General features: G+C 36.8%; 1 protein-coding gene across 3 annotated transcripts in view; it reads right to left on the bottom strand.

Moving 5' to 3' along the window:
- The window catches only part of LOC122630184 (tyrosine-protein phosphatase 99A), a 323505-nt gene that overhangs the window by 51841 nt on the left and 247452 nt on the right, over positions 1-24212 (bottom strand). For all 3 annotated transcript variants that reach the window (XM_043814401.1, XM_043814399.1, XM_043814400.1), the window contains exon 3: positions 17663-17786. In XM_043814401.1, coding sequence (XP_043670336.1) covers positions 17663-17786 — 124 coding nt within the window. The remainder of the gene's footprint in view (positions 1-17662; positions 17787-24212) is intronic.

Here is a 24212-nt window from a genome sequence, read left to right as displayed (position 1 = left end):
TATTTACGTATCTTGTTAAGATAAATAACCACAATACGGCCAATTATAAATTGTACTGTTTACATTAGATATTTATGCCCATAGTAATATGTGGCAAGACAAACATAACAGAATTTCTCTACAAGTCATACATAGAAGAAAAAAATAAACGTATACGGCAACGGGCAAGTTTAGAGCACGTTTGCTACATAAAGTCAGATAACATAAATAATAGATAAAAGAAGAGAGAGAAGGAGAGAGAGAGAGAGAGAGAGAGAGAGGGAAAGAGAGAATTCGAGGAGAAAATACGAGCGGTATTCTTAAAGGGGAGCACTTAATATTCGTGCAAGAATGTAATTCCTCGCAATTTGTTTTCTCTAACGATGCCAGTTAGTCGCGTAGACGTCAGTAAAGGACGTAACACGTGGAATTCCACTTTTCTATCGTCCCTATATTTCTTATTCTCTTATTTCTTTTAGCCTGTTGGTCTGTTTATCACTCGCGTTTCTTCCTTTATCTCTTTTTCTCATTCTCTTTAGTACGTTCTCTCTATCTTTCTCAGTTTCTCTGTTCTCATAAAGTGAATTTCGATTAAAAGAAAGAACAGGACATTTACCAGGCTCGTTTAAGCTTCTTCCAGCTCGTATTTTTGTCCGTACTCGTTTAATAATGTCTCCATTGGAATAAAAGCAATAGAAAGATGGACGAACGGACGGACGGGTTATTAATAATATCATGAAAGATGATAATTATAACGTCGAGAAAGAATAGGAAATGGAATATATGTGGATATATACCTAACAGCTAAAAATAAGATTTCGAACGAATTTTGTCAAGCGTCTCGCATTATCGATTACATCGATACAAGAAGGAGAGACGTATAATTAAGTTAACGATAGCACCAGCGTTAACTTAACTTTTCCCCTGCTTGTGCTCTTGTCTCTGGATAATCCTATCTAATTCCATTAGTTGACCGTGACAGAGGACTTCTACAACTTCTTCATGTTCAATAGCGATCTAATTTTTACTTGTTTCCCTATAGAATCGAGAACGATCGGTGCAAGTTTGTATCGACTCTGATGTAACGTTGTTTTCGAACGAAAAATAAAAGAAAGGAAATATAAATAGAAAAGAAAAAAGAAATTAGAGAAATAGATACATAGACAAATATGAGCTAATAAATGAAGATTGATCAAGAATTTATACGTAACTTTTGCTCGAAGTTGTCTGTATTATTTTCTTTTTCTTTTTTTCTTTCTTTCTTTCTTTCTACAAGCAAATTTCACTTTATTAAAAAAGATCTCCTTTCGGCCATCCATTTAAATATTTCCTTCTCGAAAGCACGAGACTTTTTCGACAGTTTCTCAATGGCAACTTTCCTCTTTGGAGAAAGGAGTATCGGAAGGCGTCGCGTATCGTGTGTACTCAATCAATTTCAAACCCATTTCATTAAGAAGATATCGGAGCTTCTCTCACCACCTATATTGGCCCTCCAGCAGACTCCGAACTGAGCTCTGAATTTCTTCTTCGTTAAACTCTTTGTATTCTCGAGAGTTTTCATCGTCGCCGGAAGGAAGAAACTACCTCTACTCCCTTCCTTCTTTCCTCTTCCTTTTTTCTATTTTTTCCTTTTCTTTTTTCTTTTTTCTTTTTTTTTACGTCGAGGTTAATTAAACTAATGCTAAAGTATGCAAAGGGAGAAACAGAAAGAAAATATTAGTGATTCATTTCGTAACGTTAAAACGTTTCCCGTTTTGATTAGATTTTTTATTTTCGTACTATTTCGTGGAAGTGATTTCATTTGTAATTTACGAGAAAGAATTATTCCTGTTTTTTTTTATACCTTTTCAAATAAAACTAATAAAGTCTGACTGATTTATCAACGATAACGTAACGATTTGTATTATATTTAAATTATATATAAATTCGAGATTAAGTTGCTGTAACGTCATTTCGATTTCGATATGAAAATACATGTTACATTGTATAAAAGTGACTCGATGAAGCAGCAAAACGTGGAAAAAAGAATACACACACACACACACACACTATACATTGAAAGTGTTTCTTTAGGAAGGCAATGACACGATCAGCCAGGCCACAATACGCACGAATGAATTGAATGGGGAAAAAAGAAATGGCATGGCTCCTTTATCGAAGAGGATACGCTCGTGAACTGATCGTAAAAAGTTGCTATGCCCTGAAGCAATCTCAATGTATACACGTACAAATACAGATAGACACGCATACATATATATCCTAAGGTAGGTGTTCCGTGCCATTTTGTAATAAATATCCGTACGTCGACGAACAATAGAAACGCGACGCGCCGAGACGTCGAACGGAAGAATAGTTCGCGAGACCTGAGATATTGCTCCTAGTGAATAACGAAAAGCATCGAATTCGACGCACGCCTTTTCCTCATCGTCCTTTTACCCTTTTTCCTCCTCCCACTCCCCCTCACTCCCACTCCTACCCTATCTTCGACTCTATGCACGTGCATATATTTCACTGTAGTCATATACGTGCACGTATTTAGGTATGTAAGTATATAAGGACGTACGTGTATACATTTGTATGTATATATATATGTGTATGTGTTTACGTATGTATATATATATATATATATATATATATATGCGTGCGTATATATGTTTTACGAAAAAAATTATTGAAAAAATTCGTAATAAAATATTTACATTCGTTCGAACGAAATGTTTTGATATTTAATTGCGGTTGATAGACGCGTATTTATATATGGGTATATATAGGTGTTAGATACACAACGATCTCTTTCCCTTTGTCTCTCACATTTGCAATCAAAGCCCATTTGTCGAGCTATCGCGTGACACAAACAATTCGTCTTTGTAATTGAGAAGCACAACCAAGGTGTCTCGCTCAAGGCTTAACGGGAAATCGGCGTTAATTATTCCAATGTATACTAATTGCTGATTCGGTGGATTATCTGGTTATCTACTGCACTCTCTGTCTGTCTCTTCTCTCTCTTTCTCTCTCTCTCTCTCTCTCTCTCTCTCTCTCTCTCTCTTTCTTTCTTTCTCTTTCTCTCTCTGTATTTCTATTTGCTTAACTTTCGATTTTCCTCGATTAATACGTCAAATTGTAAAATATTTGACCAAACGTATTATTTTTTCTCTTGGAATATCGATAAATTGTTATTTAAATAAATATGTATGTCCCTTTTAATGTAATGAGATGAAAGGCAACGAATATGTATGAACTTTCTTTCTTTCTTTCTTTCTTTCTTTCTTTCTTTCTTTCTTTCTTTCCTTCTTTCTCTCTTTTTCGGTTTTCATTCTCCGTTTGTTAATGAATCGAACGAGGAGATTACGTCGCACGTGAAAATAGAGAAAAATACGAACGCGAGGGTATTAAAATGTAGTTCCATATAGCGGTCGGCTTCTACCGATTAAAGGAGTTAATGATGATTAATAAAAATGCGGGCAGATTATCCTGGTAACGAGGATTTTGCTGGTCCGCCTTCGGTAAAGCCGGCCTCCCCCTATCGCTTATGACGTTATTAAGAGAAATTTATCTACTTCTAAAATGACCGCAGAAGAGCTTGAGAATTCGTTTAAAAGAGTTCCTTTTGACGGGGAACCATCAGAGAAACGAGTACGATGACGAAAAATTACCCGATACCTTTTTTTCATTTTATTTTACATTTTAATTGGAACCATTCGTTATTAATCCTTTTCAGATGGTTACGCCATAAAATGATTTCTTAATAATCGTATAATTAACATTTTAATGAACTTTTATGATTAACGAAAATTTACTTCCAATTACAGAGACGATCGTCGTTATACATTTTCTAAGAAGAAATTTATCTTATAACCAATGAAAATGAAAAGCTAAGATTTCTTTTTCTTTTTTCCCTTTTTGTTTTTCTTCATAGAGAAAATAGTACGAGGATATACGCATCGTGTTCATTAGACTCGCGATTTAAAAGGTTTTAAGCGTTCAAAGGCTTGTAATATCGAGCACGATCCTCCCAGACCGTAGAAGATTCACCCAGGACTAATCTTCTTGAATTTATGGACCCTCCCGATAATGTCCAACCTCGTTCATCTACCTCCTCCTCCTCCTCCTCCTCCTTCCGTTCACCTTAATTTTAACCTCGGCTCGCTCGATTCCGCTTCGCACGATATTTTATGAGTATTTTCCCATTTCCAACTTCACAGTACCATCTACCATCTCTTCCTTCCTTCTAACCTAAACTCTTTCACTCTTATTCTTTATTTTCTTTCTATTATCGCTTCTTTTAGCACAATTCTATTATCATCACTATCGATTTTAGCCATCTATTTGATCATTATAGATACAAATGTTATTACATTAGAGATAGTCGAACCCCTTTTTTCTTTTTCTATTCTTTTTTTTTCTTTTTTTTTTTTTAATTCTCGTAATTCGCTTCGATATATTCTTTCTCCGACGAAATGACGAAGAAAAATTCATTCGCGATTCAAATGAATTTCATCCGATCCACGGTAAATGATCCTCTTTGCAGATCGCATCGATCTTCTTTCGACTATTTCAACTCGTCTCCCTTTCTCTCTTTCTCGCTTATTCGAGATCTTCCATCGGTTTCTACCGAAAAATCGATGAATTTACAATAGCCGACTCATCTATATTTATGGGCCGGATATGTACGGCAGGAGGGTGCGACATTATTCAGTTCGTACGACGATGACGCACCGAGGCAAATGCACATGACGGACAACACGGCTCGTTAAAAATTGAATCTATTTGCGCGTCGGGGCTTGAAATTCAAATGCCACGAGAAATATCCATGCCTGCCTGACTTCCAGCAGTGGTAGTAGCGGCCTATAATCGATATATCCATCGCCAACGGTCGCCAGAGTTAAAAGGAGAAGAGAAATTGGGAATGCTCGAGAATTCGTGTAACGGTGTTCCGTATCACAAAGGATAAAAGAGGGAAGGAAATGAGTGCACTTGAAAAATATTACATTCTTCCGCTCTCTAATACATTTAACTTTGAATTGATTGCCAGAGAAATGTAGAAGATTGATCTCGTTTTTTTGTTATTTTTTTTTTTATTTTCTTTCCTTTTCTTTCTTTTCATCTTTCTCTATCTCTAACTCTATCTCTACCTCTATCTCTATCTCGAAATAGCACCGCCGACTAGCATTAAATTTAATTAGAATTTTAATTCGTTATATGAATGGAAAGTGGAAGAGAGAAAGAGAATACGTTGGAATTTTTTCATTTTATGACAAGATAAAAGGTACGTGTACACACGTTTAGATCTTTCTAGATGCTTTTCTTCATTAGAATATCGTTAGCGTCTTAGTTTCTTAACGCGAACGATTAATTCTCTTTTCTTTTTTTATTCCGTTATTTCTTTTCTTTTTTCATTCAACCCCCATCTCTCCAACTTATCCCCTCCTTTCTTTCTTTCGAACATTTTCAACGTTTTCCCAAGTTTTATTTCGAATTTCGAGGAAAAATTTTGTTCGTAACACAGGCAGATAATTTTCATGCCAAGTAGACGGAAGTTCTAATTCATGGGACGAGCACTTTTTCAGACGTATATTTCTCTTCATATGCACATAAAAATTGAGAGAGACATAGGAAGGGAGAAAGAAACAGACAGAGAGAGAGAGAGAGAGAGAGAGCGAGAGAGAGAGAGAGAGAGAGAGAGAGAGAGAGAGAGAGAGAGACATTTCTCGGTAATTTTAAGCATCTGAGAAGAGAAGTCGAAAAAATTTGCAACACTCACGTTGTTCTTGAGTTTTCTCTTCTCTCTTCGTCTCTATTTCTCTCTTTCTCTCTCTCTCTTTTTCTCTTTTTCTCTTTTTTTCTTGTTCGTTAAATGATCGTAACGCACCATAGTTGGTTCAACTGCTTTTACGAAAACGACGACGACGGAATGGTGGCTGGTCTCGCTCGGCTCATTTATTTTCCCCTTTTCATAATTTTTAATTCCATTCCAGCCAGATTACGGGAAGAATACTTAAATAGCGCACGGAATTTCTTAATTACAGATGATGCATAGCCACGAGACGATGAGGACGCCTCTTTCCTACCCAACCGGTAGCCAACCGCTTTTAAACGAACGTTCGTCTTATCCTTATAGTCGTTTCTAATGACAAAGATCAAGCCCATTTCGTTAAAAGAAATAGTATATATATATATACATGTATGTGTGTGACTGTGTAAATATCTATATGAATAAATAATTACATTTTTCACATTGACGATTTATTCCTTTCATTGCATATAATTATTAATTAAATTTAATAAATGCATAAATGTATGAAAATATACATGTAACAATTATATAATAATTATATGTTAATAGATATAAATATATTCATCTGATTGAATATCTAAATATTTCAAAATAATATATTATTTTTAATCAAACCATCATTTCAATCAACAGCCTGAATATTTGATCCTTCCTGTGTCATTAATATCGAATCGGATTGGTCGCGTTAATCCGTTTATTTTCTACATCTTCAGATATAAACTGATCGTTTGCTCAAAGATATCCACACCAATAATCGATTGCAAGATCGAACAATGGAAAGTAATGCGACGATTTAAACCTCATTTCGAATGGATTAATCGAACAGAGGGGTTGATAGAAACGAAGTAGAGAAGGAAAGAGAATTAAAGAGGGAATGGAATGAAGCTATATATATATATATATATATATATATATATATATATATATAGAGAGAGAGAGAGAGAGAGTGAGAAAGAGAGAGAGAGAGAGGTTAACTGTTAGGACCGTTTCTGGTTGCCAAGCGACGGAGTATAGTAGTTTTCGCAAGCGTGAAAGCTCCTATGCGACTTTCTCTCTCTCTCTTTCTCTCTCTCTCTCCTCTTTGTATAGTTTGCTAAGCTAAAGTCTCTGGGAGAGGCTCGTGTCCCTTAATTCTAAGCTGGCTAATCTAAACGGCTCGAGTCAACCCGGTAATTAAACGAGCAATCTCATCTTTCTTGTCTACGCTTTTCTTTTCCTTTTTTTTTTTATCAACTCCTAGTTTTCCTTTTTTCTTTGCGGTTAGCTCGATAGAGAGACTGTCAAAGTTGGCGAATAATAAAAACGTCATCGACGACATTTTCGAAGGAATTTTATGAAAACGTAAGCGTGTGCAAACAGTGTCATTGTCACTTTTACGGTGCTCTGATTAAAATATTTCTATGATAAAGCGACGACGCACTTTTCCTCGACGAGCTTCTCTCTCTTCTCTACGTACTCGTTCATTGAAGTAAAGAACTTCTTTTTCACTACTACTGCTTGTACTACTATCAATGTTACTACTACTACTACCTCTTCTTTCGCTCCTACTACTGCTTCTATTACTATCACTGTTACTACTACTACCTTTTCTTTCATTCTTGCTTCTACTTTTACTACTAACTATCATTCTTATCACTCCTATTATTACTACTCCTGTTACTTCTATTATTACTATTATTATTACTATTTATTACTACTACTATCATTATTATTATTACTATTTATTACTACTACTATCACTATTATTATTACTATTTATTACTATTACTATCACTATTATTATCACTATTTATTATTACTACTATCACTATTATTATTACTATTTATTACTACTACTATCACTATTACTACTACTATTTATTATTACTATTACTGTTATTACTATTTACTACTACTACTATTATTAATATTATTACTACTACTATCATTAATACTACTACTACTACTACTACTACTGTTGCTATTAATACTACTGCTGCTACTACTACTACTTCTACTACTACTACTACTACTACTGTGGGAAGCTTTATGGTTTAATAATCTCTTTCATTGGGCAGAAATTCTGTTGCAATTTTGAAACTTCGTACGTATGGTCCTGTCGTAAAAGCCGATTGTTCGGTGTTCTCTCTCTTTCTCTCTCTTTCTTTCTCTTGCGTGCCTGTCCGCACCCTGCGGCATCGCTGCGATTATTTGTCGTACGCTCTAACTTTCTCTTTGCCCAGGAATTTCGCAGTTCGCGTTTAGAAGACTGGACTTTCGAGGGAAGGAATATCTGACATCTTCGTCCTTCATACGCAAGAGAAGATAATAATAATAATAATAATAATAATAATAATAATAATAATAATAGTAATAATAATAATAATAATAATAATAATAATAATAATAATAATAATAATAAATTATATGTAACCAACGCTTTGAGTTGGAATCCGGAAGCATTAATTAGCCAGACAGAACCGGACAAAATTTCATCGTGAAGTTCTATTTTTTTTGTTCCTTTTGTTTTTTATCCCACTCTTCATCTCTTTCTCGTTAAAAACGCATAACTTTGAGAAAAATGCAAGGGAGCGTAAATTTTCTAGGTACTTCGGGAAACGAGATAGCGAGCTTATGTCAGGAAGGACGAAGGACGAAAAAAATAATGAAACGAGAGTGTAACGAGGTGAACAAGGAAAGAGAGAGAGAGAGTGAGAGAGAGAGAGAGAGAGAGAGAGAGAGAGAGAGAATCCTTCGACCACGTTGCAATTCCGGGGGTTACTTCGGGCACATATATTCAAGTTAATGACAATTATTATCCAACGAACACGGTCCTTCGTCTAACAGATAATTAAGTACATTATTTATGCAGGATAACGAAGCGACTTAATTTTTTTTTTCTATTCTTTTTCCGTTCTTTTTCCCATTATTTCAAGATCCTACGTGTCTTTTAATTTTTTGTTTTGTTCAAAATATATATGGAATCGATAAACGATATTCTATATATCTATACGCATTACATTAGGAAAAGAGAGATTAATTTTTCTCGATAACAAACAACAATATACAATATCATTGTAAAATTACGTAGCCACTAATATTTTATACATAAAGTAAGTCATTACGTCATTATATTCCACAAAGTTTCGTTCAGTTTCAGCAAAAGTTCAAAACCCTTATACCTTATCCAAGCAAGTAATACACGTCAGTATCGATTTTCGTTTAAACTCGATCCCACTTGAGACACCACAAAATACAATACAAGCTCTCTCGTTTCATCAAGTCGAGGTCATTCGTAACTCGTGACATCGAATTCGTAATTGAAGTTAATACCAAGATATTTTAATAAACCTTTCAAAATTCTTACACGAAGAATATAGAATATGATCAACAATTGTTTAAGTCCTGCGATCGATTCTACGGTGTTCTACGATTGGTCGAGATGAGAGTTTATGGATAATGTAACGTAATTAACGTTGACAATGGATAATCGGGTAAGGGGATGGGGGAGGTTAGGAGGAGGAGAAGGTAGGGAGGCAAAGTTGCTGGTACTGAAAGGGTGAAATAGGAGGACGAGGGGATATTTGAGGTAACGGAGCTTGGTAGCTGAGAGAGCGTCGTCTCGAAACGGTATCCCGAAGGAGCAGATAAGACCGTTGAAATATCGACAGCGAGTGAAGGGTGTATAGAAGGGTGTGTGTGTGAGAGAGAGAGAGAGAGAGAGAGAGAGAGAGAGAGAGAGATAATCCTCAGGAGAGCTTCCCGCCACGGAGCTTAACCAGTCAAGGATAATCACCGTAAGGCAGCAGTAGATCGGCGTGAAATGGTATCGACGTCGACGATCGTCTCGAATTTCAACGAGTTCGCAATAAAGATTTGTCACATTAGGTAGCACAGTGGCGTTAGTTTGAGGAAGATCACGAAATTTCAACGTTTCGTATATATGTTAGTCGTAATAGAAAAGAGAAAGCTCGAATATCGATGAATGATTTTAAGAATATTTCTATTTTATCGGAACCCTCTGTCCGTCCGTCTCTACGTCATCCATCCGCAGTTACGAGAGACCCAAATCTACGAAGGAGCTTAACGAGTTTCGAAAGCAAACCAAGAAGGATTTATGTATATTACGAGGGTGAAATAGATTTTTCCCGTGGGGGTGTATGCATTTAAAGCCGGTTAAATGAAATCCTTGCGAATCGATGATCGTAAGCTTAAACTATCTTTTTTGCTTTCTTTTTCTTTTTTCTACTTCTTTTCCAAACGAGATCGAGTTCGTTCACATTCTAATAAATATCATTTTCATTTCCACAGGCTGCGCGGCCTGCAACGGCCTCGATAAAGTCGAAACTGTGCAGGGTTCGCGTCAAGGGACGAGTGAGTTTCGAAACCGAGTAGAAAGGGCGAAGAGAGAGAGAAAGATGGATAGATAGTTAGATAGAGAGAGAGAGAGAGAGAAAGAGAGAGAGAGAGAGAGAGAGAGGATGAGAGGATGAGAGAATGGGATGGACCGATGGAAAAGGGGTCGATCGTACTTTAAACACCGGTGGCCGCTCTCGCTCGTCGATAAAGTAGGCATTTAAACGCGTCAAATAAATCGTGCCCCAAACGATAAATCTCTCCTCGTCGGTCCAGCCGATCGGTTCGCATTTTCGAACGATCCCGTAACCCGTTATGGCTCTTCGTTACCGCGTTAAGTCCCTCCTGCCTTGCCTTTCCTTTCCTCTCACTCTCTCTCTCTCTCTATCTCTCTCTCTCTCTCTCTCTCTCTGTGTGTATATCTTTCTTTTTTTCTCATTTTTTAACCTTTTTTTCCTGGCCTCTCTTTTTTCTTCACGATTTTTTTGTCCCTTTTACCCTCCCTCCTACCCTTCCTTCCTTCCTTCCTTTCATTTCTATCCTATCTTCTTTCTACCTAACGTTTATCTCCCTATCTATCTCTCCTTTTTCATCGACCGTGAAATTGCACCACCCTACGTTACTAGTCCTCTTACGATGTCGATGTTCTTTTAAATCATCCTGGAAAAGCTTGTCTGGTCGAAAGAAGAAGAAGAAAGCTGGACGCCTTTGAGAAACTTATTTTATGTGAAAGACGGTATTTATACGTGTATATGTATCAGAGAAAGAGAGAGGGAGAGGGAGAGAGAGAGAGAGAGAGAGAGAGATTGAAACTAGTATCTGTAATTACGAATTCCTGTTTAGTCGTCGCGGTTTCACGCAAAATACGCGAAACGGATTCGTTTCGGGAAGACGGCATTGGTCGTTAAGCTTACACTACTGGTTGTAATGTAAATGCGAAGGTGTAGTAGTGGATATATGTATGTATATATATACATATATATATATATATGTATATATATATGTGTATGTGTGATAGAAAGCCAACAGAATTACGTGCTGTTCCGGTGTAGTTCGTTTTAAGGGCAACCACGCGTTATTGATCGAGATTAACGATGCTCCCTTTTAATCGGCTAGTTCTATGGAAATTTGTCACATGGTTAGATAAATATGAAGAGAAATGATTAAAAGACGAATAAACGATAACAAAGAAATATTGACCATTACACTTGAGATTCGTCGAATATCGAAATTTTATTGTCGATCGTTTTGATAGAACGAAAGAAGATTTCAGAGAAAGAAAAGAAATATCTTACGAGCTTCTTAAAAAACCTCATTGTTTTATACTTGTTAGAAGCCATTCGAATAGAACTTGTTAGCTGTCTTGTATATCCGTAGAAACGCAATAGTCCTGCTGTCTCTTGTGTGTTTTTGTTTACCGAGGAAATACTCGATTCTTTTGGGAATTCAACCAATCAGTATCTTTATAATTAAGTTTTCTGTCTAATTTTCAGGATGGCCGATTAGCCAACATTCTCCGAATGCAGCGGGCTCACATAAACATAGCAATAGCATGATTCCTTGGAATTAACTTCGAACGAAAGGACTCTCCTTGATGGAAGAAGGGATGAAAGTAAGAGAGTAGATTCTCTGGGGCTTTTCGACAAGGATCGAATCATTTCTTTTTTAATTCTATTGCCGTCCTTTTTCTCTTCTATCTTATCCTTTATCCCTTTTCTCGTTATCCATCGACATATATCCGACCAAGATTTCGTTTCTCGATAATCGTTTCTCGATTTTACTCAAGACTCTTACGATTACTCGTATCGCTTCGTTCACTGTCGTTATTCATTCAGGAATCATTATTGAATAAAAAGAAGAAAGAGAAGGAAAAAAAAGATCGAACGTACTCTCAAAAATTCGTCCATCTGAAGAAACTTTCATCAAAGTTAAATTCTACGTTCTATCGTTCTATATAAGTATCTCGTTAATAAAATTAAGATTATTTTCACAAACGGATATTAAGTGTTGAAGTACGTTATAATACATTTAAATTACCAATGTCGAGTAGCAGATAATAGCAACAAAAAAAGAAAAAAAGAAGAAGAAAAGAAAGAAAGACAAAAAGTAATCTCGGAAACGACAACTAGCTTCTTGTTAATTCGCAGACTATTAAAATAAACGCTAAAGTGACTTGATAGGATACTTCCTCTTTTTCAATGTTATATACCCCTATAGCCATTCTCATTAACAAGCACGAGGTGAGACAACGTTAGCGAACGTAGCGCTATATATATATATATATATATATATATATATATATATATATCATATATATGTGTTTGTATCTACTTACGAAAGCCAACTAACTTTGTTGCCAACTTTGAAAATTAATTACGTAGGGAAGATACGATACCCGATATATCTATATATTTATATAGAGAACTGGTTAGTTGCTTTCAGGAGGAATTCGAAAGTGAATAAGAAAGTTACAAATATTTTTACAACTTTTTCCTCTGATTCAATCGAAATCGTTCGATCGACTTTAATTGTTTCTTGGTCGATTAAAACGGCGGGAAAAAAACGAATCGATTAATCTTTCTGCAAATAAACTTTCTACGGTGCAACGAAGGTGTATATCGCTAATTACCGTGTTATTTGCATCACGTTCGATCGCTGAACCTGCGTCGCACGAGTTAAATGACTATTATTCGAGTGTATTCCGTCGAGAAAAATTATATAAAGAAAAAAAGACGATATGAAGGAGAGAGACAGAGAAAGAGGATAGAGAGAGAGAGAGAGAGAGAGAGAGAGAGAGAGAGAGAGAGAGAGAGAGAGAGAGAAAGAGCTATCGGTTCTGTGTTTCAGGATTATGAAAGTTCAACTCTAAAGTGTTTTTTATGCGTCGACGCCTTTAATCCAGCGTCAGCTGCGAGGGTGGCTCTTGAAAAATACGAAAAAAGAAAGAAAGAAAGAAAAAAAGAAAGAAAGGAAGAAAGAAAGCAAGAAGTGTCATTCGAATATTTCCCCTCTCGTTGTATCATAAAGAACGATTTACGAAGCAGAATAAATTGTTTAGTATCTCTCTTTTTTTTATCTCTTCTTTTTTTCTTCTTTTCGTTTTCCATTTATTCTTTCGTTTTACTCTCAAGTTTAACGCGTATCTTTCTCTTCTTTCTCTCTTCCATTGTCGATTGTATTTGAAAAATAATCAATATTTCCAATGTCCCTGAAGTGTTGGTTCGGTTCATTAAGAAATGAGATAGGTATGAAAATTCACTCAAACGATGAAGATGCATCGATCAAAAAGGGGATTGGAGGGGGAGGGGGAGATACAGAAGAAGGGTGGGGACGTTAATTAAAATCTGTGACAATATATTTCAATCAAATTTCCTGACACGCAACGAATACTACGACCGAAATTATATTTGTCGGAATAAAATGATAAACTGAAACTACGTTCAGCCAAAAAGTCAATTAAAGCAATACATGAAAAACGAATAATGATACGGGAACAAATTTGTTATGTGTGTATATATGTACATATATACATACATATATATATATACTTATATGTATATATATATATATATATATATATATATATATGTGTGAGAGAATGAGATAGACAGAGAAATAGAGTTGTTTGCTGATCGTGATCGAAGCTTTCGATCGAGATTACGTTGATCCATCGATCGTGAATAAAAGGCGAGACATGTAGGTGTCATGCGTGAAAATTTTCATGGACTTTAAGATACGTGTGAGAGAGAAGTAATTAAAACTTGCAATTCGCTCGACTCGATGAATGTACAATGTGAAAGAGAGAGAAAAAGCTAGAGCTAGAGAGAGAGAGAGAAAGAGAGAGAGAAAGAGAGAGAGGAAGTGAAAGAGAGTGTGTATCTCGTTGGTCAAGCGCGAAATTGGAATTCCACTTTAATAAATTTAACAAAACGAAGAGAGGATTACGCGAAAGTACTACGAATGCATTATCCCATGGAATTGATTGGTCGGCCACGATACAATTGGGAGATCAATAATACAGTCCGATTTAGTGATAATATGTTAGTGTGCTGCCAGAATTTTTATTGTTCATATATATGCACATATAAAATAACATATAATTATCAATCCAAACGAAAATATATTATTTCTTTACATATTCCTTCGAAACTTTTAATTCCAAGCTTGACGATGAAAAAGAGAGTCAGAGTAGTAGCCGTTCGTTGTCGAACTTTCGACATCCATCGGGAATGTGCTTCTCTTTCGTCGATTCGCTTCTCGAAAATCGTCAAGGAGGATTGCGAGAAGTTTTACGTCAAAACGGCAGTTGATTTACGGGGAAGATTAATAATCTTCAGACGCAATTACTGCAGCAGCCGCGGGCGAAAAAGGGGATGAAAAGAGAGAGAGAGAGAGAGAGAGAGAGAGAAAGAGAAAGATAGATAGAAAAGGATAGAGAGAAAAGAGAGAGAAACAGAGAGAAAGAGTGAAAGAGAAAGAAGAAGAAGAAGAAGAAGAAGAAGAAGAAGAAGAGCGAGAGAGAGAGAGAGAGAGAGAGAGAGAGAGAGAGAGAAAGTATCCCAGTTTGGTGCTAGGAACTTCCTTTCGAACTTTATTATAAAACTAATATTTTCCAAGTTCTATGAGGTATTACGATAGTTTTCTGAAAGGGCCCTGCCACGAGCTCGGGCGAAATGGCTCGTAGGCGAAACTTCAATATTCGGCGACCATAACGACATCGCGTGATATATTATTTCCTACAACTTCTCGTCTCGCGGCTTCTGTCTGCTTCGAGAAGGATCGAGAGTAGAGTAGAGAGTAGAAGGATGAGGGTGACGAAGAACGGAAGGAAAAAGGAGAAACTTGATTAAGAATTCCAACTGCGCCAAGTCCCGACGAGTACCTTTTTCTTCGTCTTTCCCTTACTCTGCTCCTCCTGCTCTTTCTTCTACTTCTACTCTTACTCCTTCTTCTTCTTCTTCTTCTTCTTCTTCTTCTTCTTCTTCTTCTTCTTCTTCTTCCTCTTTTTCTCCTTTTTTCTTTTTTTTTTCTTCTACTTCTTCTTGACCACCTTCGACGGAATAAATTATGGCGAATGAATGGGGTACGACTGAATATTCCTTCCATCACTTTCGAAATACGTACTGATGGATCGATAATATATAATAATCGTTAATGATCGTTTTAAATCGTTCTTTCAGGTAAAAGAAAAAGTGAAAAAGATAATTAAAAGGAACGGGCAAACACAGTGGAAAGGTAACGAGAAATGTTTAAGGATCGTTCTCTTATTATAACGAAGCCACCGCCATTGTTTTTATCTCCCACCATCCTTCTCTCTCTCTCTCTCTCTCTCTCTCTCTCTCTCTCTCTCTCTCGCTCTCTCATGCTTTCTCTTTCATGTACTGAAAGAGACTCGGCGCTCCGTTCGTCCCGTTGGCAGGGCAAACGCGCTCGCTCTTTCGTATCTCCTCGTTTTAATCCACTGGTTTCATCCAGCTATACGAAGCACAATAAAAAATGCCGTTGGATTTTACGTTGCACGGGAAAAACGAGACAACCTTAATAACACGGACCAGCCAAATGTACCGCGACGAATCTTCATAATGGAGCATTCACTCTTTCTCTCTCTCTCTCTCTTTTTCCCTATTTATCTATCTATTCACTATCTATTCACTATCTATTCACTATCTATTCACTCACTCGGAGAAATCCATAAATGCATAAAAGACTGATTGACTTGTTGCTCTTGATAGAAATAATGTTTCCTTTTTCCGAGATTTAATAGTTCACTCTTTTATTTTCTCTCTCTTTCTCTCTTTCTCTTAAAACGTCGAATAGCCATAGTTTGAGAAGATGCTTTCGATAGTATCGGGTGTCGAATCGGTTCAAGACTAAAGCTCGTTGACCTCGTGGTTGGCGGGAGGAGGATGATTTACGATTAGACGCTTACGAGGTCATACGAGTGAACGAGCAGCATGACAGAGAATGTGTGCGTGTAAGAGAGAGAAAGAGAGAGAGAGAGAGAGAGAGAGAGACAGAGAGAGACAGAGAGAGAGAGAGAGAAAGAGAAGAAAACAAACGCATAAGCTCGGGTAGAAAAGGACACAAACAGAACGAGCGCATCGTAAAAGAGAAATATCGTGTCGTTGTCGCCGGCCGCGTGTTTCTAAAGGACACCAAAAATTCCCTTAGCGAAGGAACCGTGAAAATTTCTCTCGAGATTCGTACAGGTCTCGAATGTGTAAAGTAGTTTGCAGTAAGAGATCCATCATACCCGACGGAAATTTGTTGGGCTTTGAAATTGGTCAGGACTGGTACCTATTGGTTAGTTTCGAATTTCGAAAATACCTATGTAGCTAGTTACCTAGGTATGTGTAGGGTACACGAACAAAACCGAATGAGTTAATAACATGAAATATGTATTTACTTCCTTCTCTCTCTCTCTTTCTCTCTCGTCTTTTTGCACTCTTTCCTGTGTCCCATGGAACAGCCGGTGACCGGTCATTCGATATACGTGCTACTCGGAAGTGTCGATAGCGAAATTCTCCGTGGAAAATCGGTGGTCGTAAAAGAGCTAGACAAAAGAGAGAAAGAAAGATAGATAGATAGATAGATAGCTAGAGAAAGAGAGAGAAAGAGAGAGAGAGAGAGAGAGAGAGAGAGAGAGAAAGAAGGGAAAGAGAAATAAGATGGAAAAATAAAAGAAAAGTAGGACGTAGTTTAGGGGAGGGAAAAGAGATAGAAAGATAGAAAGAGAGAAAAAGACAGGAGAGGAGATAACGAAGCCTGGAAGAGAAGTCTGGGAGAACAAAGGGTGCTTATCGACACCGCACTTCTTATCCCTAGTAACTCCTTTTATTTTATCCGTTTTCCTTTCTCCGCTCTTCGCTAAAGCTTCGAACTCATAGCGTGTATCTGAAAGATAATCAGAGCGGAACGTACTTGGCCATAGGATAGCTATTTTTGGCCATACTCTTTACCCTTTCTTCATTTCTCTCTCTCTTTCTTTCTCTCTCTCTCTCTCTCTCTCTCTTGCTCTCTTGCTTTTACTTTCTGTTTCTCTTTCTCTCAATATTCTTAGAATTAAAAGAAATTGAAATAATGTTGTACTTTCTATTCTTATATTTAGGGAAATTATCTTTGTTCCTATTAGTCGATATTGTTTTTAAACACATTCAAAGAAAGTTCGAAAAGGTTATCACCAGGTTTGAATACATTTGTATCTTAAAATAATAGATCTTTTGTGAATGATCTTTGCAATTTTAATGGGATTTATTTTTATAAGATCGCAAGGTGTATAATGGAAAATTATAAATAATAATCGTAGATCTAATGATATATTTCATTAATGATAGTATTCTTGTAACTTTTTTCAAAATGATTAAGAACTATGAAAGATTTGAAATTATTTACGTACAGCTCTTTATTTCGTGGATGAGTCTTGTTAGCATGTGATACACGGGAGCAGCAAAAACAATTTTCATAACCCCATCGATACATCTCTCGTCGTCGCTTTTAACGTTAACAAACGCGAAGTGAACATTCCTAGGAAAGGTAAATATTTGACGGACTTACCTTGTGTATATGACGTAGTGCAAAATTGGGTTGTTATGAGAATTAGCGCCAGGTGCCCAAGACAGATTCACGGATTTGGATGTAAAGCTTGTTATGAGAGGACGTTCTGGCGGATCTGGCACGTCTGAAAGCAGAAATTCGAGAAATTCAGTCGAGAAATCCTTGTATGTATTTCCTTCTGAAACGGTAAAGGTAGAGAGAAAAATATTTTTCAACTATACACACACATATACACACATGCACACACGAGCGTACACGTGATATACACGCATACATACTCGTATACACGTACACAAGGATTCAAAGATATACAATATGGGAAATGTTGAGTCAAGGATGAAGTTCTGGTGAAAAGAATGAACTTTCACGATCACTTAATGGAAAGAAATTTGAATATATATACGTATATTTAAAGAAATTATAAAAATCAATCTTCATGCTTCCTCTTTCTCTCTCTTTCTCTCTGTTTTTTTCTTATTCCTTATTTTTTTAAATTATAACGATAAATATAGAGATAGAGAAATATATATATATATATATATATATATATATATATATGTAGAAAAATAAAATATACTCGATGCCAAAGCAATGCCTTATCTTCTATTGAAAAACGCAATTCTAACGCTTTACCATCGTTCCAACAACCTTTATCCCATATATATATATATATATATATAAACTATGTTTTATAGAATATCCATACAATTTTTTGAATTCTCTTTCTGTCTTATTCTCTCTTTACTACATTGAAAAAACAATTTATCAAAACCATTTAAAGTTTAAATTTAGATTGAAAAATATTTGAAATTAATGCGGCAGATCGAGAAATTTGTTGAAACTTTTCATATTTGCTGGACGTTGCAAATATTAGATCAAATGCGAGCATTGAGATAAGAGATAGATAGAAAGAGAGAAAAAAAAGAAAGAGAGAGAGAGAGAGAGATTTCTCCCTTCGAACGAATATTAACGAATTTAATAGTAAAGTAAAATCCACAGCTGGAGTACGCCGTGTGTATACCTAAAAGAAAAAAAAGAGAAAAGAAGGGAGGAAAATGAAAATGAAAAGGAAAATGAAAAAGAAGAAGAAGAAGGAAGAGGAAAGGAAAAAAAAAAGAAAAAAAGAGGAAGAGGAAGAGGAAGAAGAGGAAGAAGTTAAAGAAGAAAATGAAGAGAAGAAAAAAGGAAGGTAAAAAAGGAAAGAAGGAAGGAAGGAAGGAAGGAAGGAAAGAAGAGAAGGAAGAAGAAGAGTATGAGGAGGAGGAGAAGAAGGAGGAGGAGGAGGAGGAAGTACACGTCGAAAAAGTTTCTAGGAGATACACCGATCACGCTCGCCTTGGCAGGCCACATCGGATAAGAGTCCGTGAACGTTTAATATGCACCGCCATGCTACCAGAGAGATATAACATTGCGCGCACGTTGCATAAGATCATAAATGAGAGCAGGGACCTCTAAGCCCCTCAGGAAAGAGTCGTCATCTTTTTTCGACTTCCCTTCATCTTTCTTTCTCTCTCTCTCTCTCTCTCTCTCTCTCTCTCTCTCTCTTTCTCACATACATTTTCTTCCTCTCTCCCTTTATATCGTGTATATATATGTGTGTATGTGTGTGCCTCTCTCTCTCGCTCTCTTCTCCTTTCTTTTTCTTTTTTCTCTCATTCATGCGCATGTGCACTTTTGCTAGCGCTCGTAACTACGTTCCCTCGCTGTTAACCGATTCCCTGTACTCACACTGTTCACTAGCAACTCCTCCTCTTCCTCTTTCCTCTCTACGTTCTCGGAACAACGTCATCATGTTTGCAAAGCCACATTTAGACTCGTAACGCGTACTGGCCAACAGAGTATTAGCTCTCGACGTTCACCTCTGTTGGTAAACTTTGTTTGCACTTTTGCCGGTTGTTTAGACATTCAGTGTTTATTGGTCCCCGTAAAAGCGTTAACGAATATTAATCTGACGAGTGATATCATTAATTATTAGATGCCGATAATAAACGTTTAATGTTAACTTATAATTTATTTCTTAACTATTCGCTAACGTATATACGTATTATATTTGCGATTTCCTTGTAAAAGAAAATTTTAAATAGCTTATCTGTTTGTTTGTAAACAATTTGAAAGGGAAGATTCAATATTTTAAAATAGATTTTTTGTTTCTCCTTCCTTTTTCAACTCCCTTATCCCTCCCCTCATAATAAAGCTTTTCAATTTTCTACGCAACTCCCTTCCTTCTCCCAACCCGAAGAATACTACCCTTCGATATTTGCCTTCGTTATCTTTCACCCCATGGACTTAAATCGAGGCCTTGGTGGAATCAATAAAGGGCGATTAAATTCAATTGCAACCCTTTGCATTAATTTCCACAAAGAAGCACGAGTTACACGAGATGTGAGGTGAGATGGGACTGGGAAGGGTGACGAAGGGAGGTAGGGTACTATTTAAATTAATTCCGTACTATTTAAACAGGCATCCCTTTTTGCATCCACGGTCCTCGATGTTTCCAACTTTCATTAATAATTCATGTTTCTTCGCTCTATGGGTTCAATAGAAACGATGCCTCTTTAATTCCACGAATGAAAGTTGAAGAAGAAAGAAGAAAAAGAAAGAAAAAGAAAAAGCAAATCGAAAAAAGAGAAAGAGATAGAGATAGCGATAGAGATACGGATGGAAAGAGAGAGAGAGAGAGAGAGAGAGAGAGAGAGAGAGAGAGAGAGAGACAAAATTTCTTTTCCTATCTCGCATAATCTTTAACTTTTCCTAATGATTATTTTAATTGGTCTAGCGGTATAAAGTTTTTTGGAAGCGAGGATTTTCGAGATTTCTCGTTTGGTCTAAGTGAGCACACGTGGCCCGATACCAAAGATTATGTAGTTTCCACCACGTACAAGGATAACTGCACACCACTCGGGGGATGATACCACCACTGCTGCCATACTTTACTGTCGCAGAATATAAATTTGCTAGCACGTTTACGAGAATTTACGAGCGCCATTTTAAGAACTGTTTTGCCTTGTTCAACCATATGGCACCCCGTTGTGGATATCTCTTAGAATGGTTTTACCCCTACGTTAAAATTCAGTACTTAACTATTAACTAGCGTGCAGTCACGACAACTTTCGGACTTTTCCTCATCCTAGCTCTTTCTTTTTCTTTATCCTTTTTCTTTTCCACTCTATCCTGCTCGCTCTTTTACTTTTTACTTTGTGTACGCATTTTACGATGCGCTGCTACGCCGAGATTTCACGCTGTTGTTAAACTAAAACAAAACGAGACAAAACAAAACAAAAGAGAAAAAAAGAAGAAAGAAAGAAAGAAAAAAGAAAAGAAGAGAAAGAAAAAAGGAACACTTCGTTTTATATCCTCGTACATTGTACTTTCTTTTAACGGTGTCTGTGCTCTTTTTCTTCTTTCACTGTATGTACATACCTACTTGTTCGTCGTTGCGAAAGTGAAAAAGTTTTTTCTTTCCAAATGCACACCCAGTAGATATAGGTCGTCAACAAAACGAACCACTGACCCATATAATTTTCTAGAAAACACCTGTCAGTTTCAAGGTAGGTGTAAAAAACTGTCCCGACGTTCCAGCTTTTCATCAAATGTACTGACCTAGAGAAATTCGAGGAATTGGCTCGGCGAGTCGGATGTAGCAAACAAAAAAGAAATAAAATATATATACATACACACAAACATACATACACACGTACACGTACACGTCGAATAAGTTCGATGTCCCTTGTGAATATGCTCCTTTCATTCATTTATATCCACACCTCTATCCTGAACACGTACCTATACAAGAAATTGTTACCCTACAAAACGTAGTAGAAACGAGAGAAAATTAAATAAAAAAATATTAACTAATAAACGTATTTTTACAATCGAATTATTTAGATCGATTACTCTTCCGTTGGAAAAATATAAAAACCATCTTAAGATCTTTTTCTTAAGATCGATAGACTTTTCGAAATGATGTACGATGAGTTCGACGGCTTCTATCTATCTGGTACACACACATACAGACGTTTCTCAAAGTGATATAGCACGCCGCTAATTTCCGTGATATTCAAGAATTCAGGAGGTTGCTTTCATATCCTTTCGCTATGATCAAACGACGAACCGATCGGTCTCTCTTCTTTGAAGGTAAACGTTTGAACAGCAGCAGCACTAAAGTTTCACGACTCTATTTTTCATCGAAATTTCTAATCATAACGCATAGATCGATATTCGGTAAACTATGCATCAGTAGCAGCAGCATTGCTAGTAAGGTATTTCATTAACCTTCCAACGTCGATCGTATATATTCTTGCACCGAGATATGAAATTTTATCGTGAACGTCGAAGTATATAATCAGTTTTAGGAAATATCTCCATTTGTTACCTCTTTACGTTACGTACATACGCACACACATACGTATATATAAATATATATATATATATATATTTATATATATATATATATACACGTATGTATGCACGAAATATATTATATTTATTTATCACGAATGAATAATTTCATTACGTTCTCTCATTGCTTATGATTAATTGAATTATTTCTAGATGGAGATCACTCTTGTAAAATAAATCGTTCGTATAGAAAATTAATGATAATAACCATTAATCATATTATTATTCAGTGTAAATTAATGGACAGTCTTAATTTATCTCTACCTTCCGTACATTCGGAAATAGGAAAAATGATGAAGAAGAAATTCGATTTATTTAAAAATGAACGAAACGAGATACGCGATAAAATATACGTAATCGTTTATATCTCGATAGTACGAAAGGAAATTCTACGAAACATAACAATATATTTCAAGTTCGAAAATAAAGCTATATTCGAGCTAGTAACAAGGGTTGTTCCTTCGTGTCCCTTTTATACATTCCTCCTTAGAAGGAGGGCCAGTTTGACGTCGACATTTTTCTCGTCTTTACAAACGCTCCATACGAAGCTCTATGGAACGGACTCGTCGTTAGATCGAGGATAGGATTACGAAGGTCGACGTGCCAAGTGAAAAATCGCAAAATGTCTCAGCGAAATTGGCCGATGGTGGCTCACTGTTTCTACGGGATATCGATCCGATCTAACGGGATTTGCGTTGGTCCTTTGTGTTAGCGACAGACTGAAGAAAGAAAAAGAGAAAGAGTAGAGAAGAAGAAAAGAAAAGAGAAGAGAGTAGAAGAGAAGAGAAGAGAAGAGAAGAAGAAGAAGAAGAAGAAGAGTGGTCGAAGGAGAAGGACGCAGGTGCCACACGGCGAGCAATAATAGAAGGCAGTTTTCTCCGAGTGCGTTCGGAAACACTGGACTGAAGAGAGAAGAGTAAGAGCAACTCGGTCAAAGCGTTTTCCATCCCTTTTTCCCATTACCTCCATCCCTTTTCACGCTCTTCGAGCTTTTCATTCGTGGACGGACTCCCTATGCTGTCCTTTTCCTTTTTCCTCCTTTTTCTCCTTTTTCTCTGTTTTCTTCTTTTTTCTTTTTTTCATTTTCATTTCTCTTCTTTTCAAGTGCAGAGACACGCGCCGAGTTTGTCGTATCGGTGTCCGCCTGTGAAAGCAAAATTCTTTTCTTCTTTTTCTTTTTTTTCTTTCTCTTTTTCAAACGAGCCACCGTGCTGGAAGGCGTATAGTATAATTTTCCCGCGTGCTTGAGGATAAAGTGCCGGGAAAGTTGCTCTTAATAAAAGCGTAATAAGGATCACATGTGGAAAGAAAGGATGTGGACGATGAGTGGGAGCCTGCAAAGTGGTCGTAATCGAGAGGACATTCTATGTAGGATACGCTTGGATAATACAGACTTCAATAATATACACAAGTATAATTTTTTTCTTCTTTTTCGTATATAAGTGTGAGACGAATTAAACAGGAAGCAAGTAGTTCGTTATCGAGCATGACAAAAGCATGCCACGTACGTTTCTCGTTTGAATACGCAAAACGTCGAAAGGCTATGAGACGACTAAGCAAGAAGGAGAGACAGACTGACATAGAGAGAAAGACAGACAGAGAAAGAAAGAGAGAGAGAGAGAGAGAGAGCAAGAGAGAATATATAACACCGTGGGAGTCGTTTTTGAGTAGAGTGGACGAGCAAGAGCCACGGAGGATGGCCTCTTTCCTATTCGAATTTTTGTGCTGCGAGTCCGTCAAGCGGAAATAGCAGCTGCGCTTCGTGGCTTTTCCTAACTAGCTTGGTAGTATCATGCGACCGCTACGATCTCTCTCTTTCTCTCTCTCTATCTCTATGTGTCTATTTCTCTCTCTCTCTCTCTCTCTCTCTCTCTCTCTCTCTCTCTCTCTCTCTATCTGTCTATTTCTCTGTCTCCCTCTCTCTCTCTCTCTCTCTCTCTCTATCTCTCTCATTGCAAAATAGAAAAGGGTCGAGCTCGCTTTACTCGAAGCTGCCACGCACGGTACCACACCTGGAAACTCGGAATATGCTTCCGTCAAAAACAGCCCTGGCAAATTAGTGCCCGCTACGTAATACATATATACACTATATATATGTATATATATATATATAAATATATACATACATATGTATATATACGTATACAGTCGT

This window comes from Vespula pensylvanica, chromosome 6 (genome assembly GCF_014466175.1).
Source record: "Vespula pensylvanica isolate Volc-1 chromosome 6, ASM1446617v1, whole genome shotgun sequence".
Lineage (NCBI taxonomy): Eukaryota > Metazoa > Arthropoda > Insecta > Hymenoptera > Vespidae > Vespula > Vespula pensylvanica.
The sequence above is the reverse complement of the archived record's forward strand: the minus strand, read 5'-3'. Positions and strand labels throughout refer to the sequence as shown.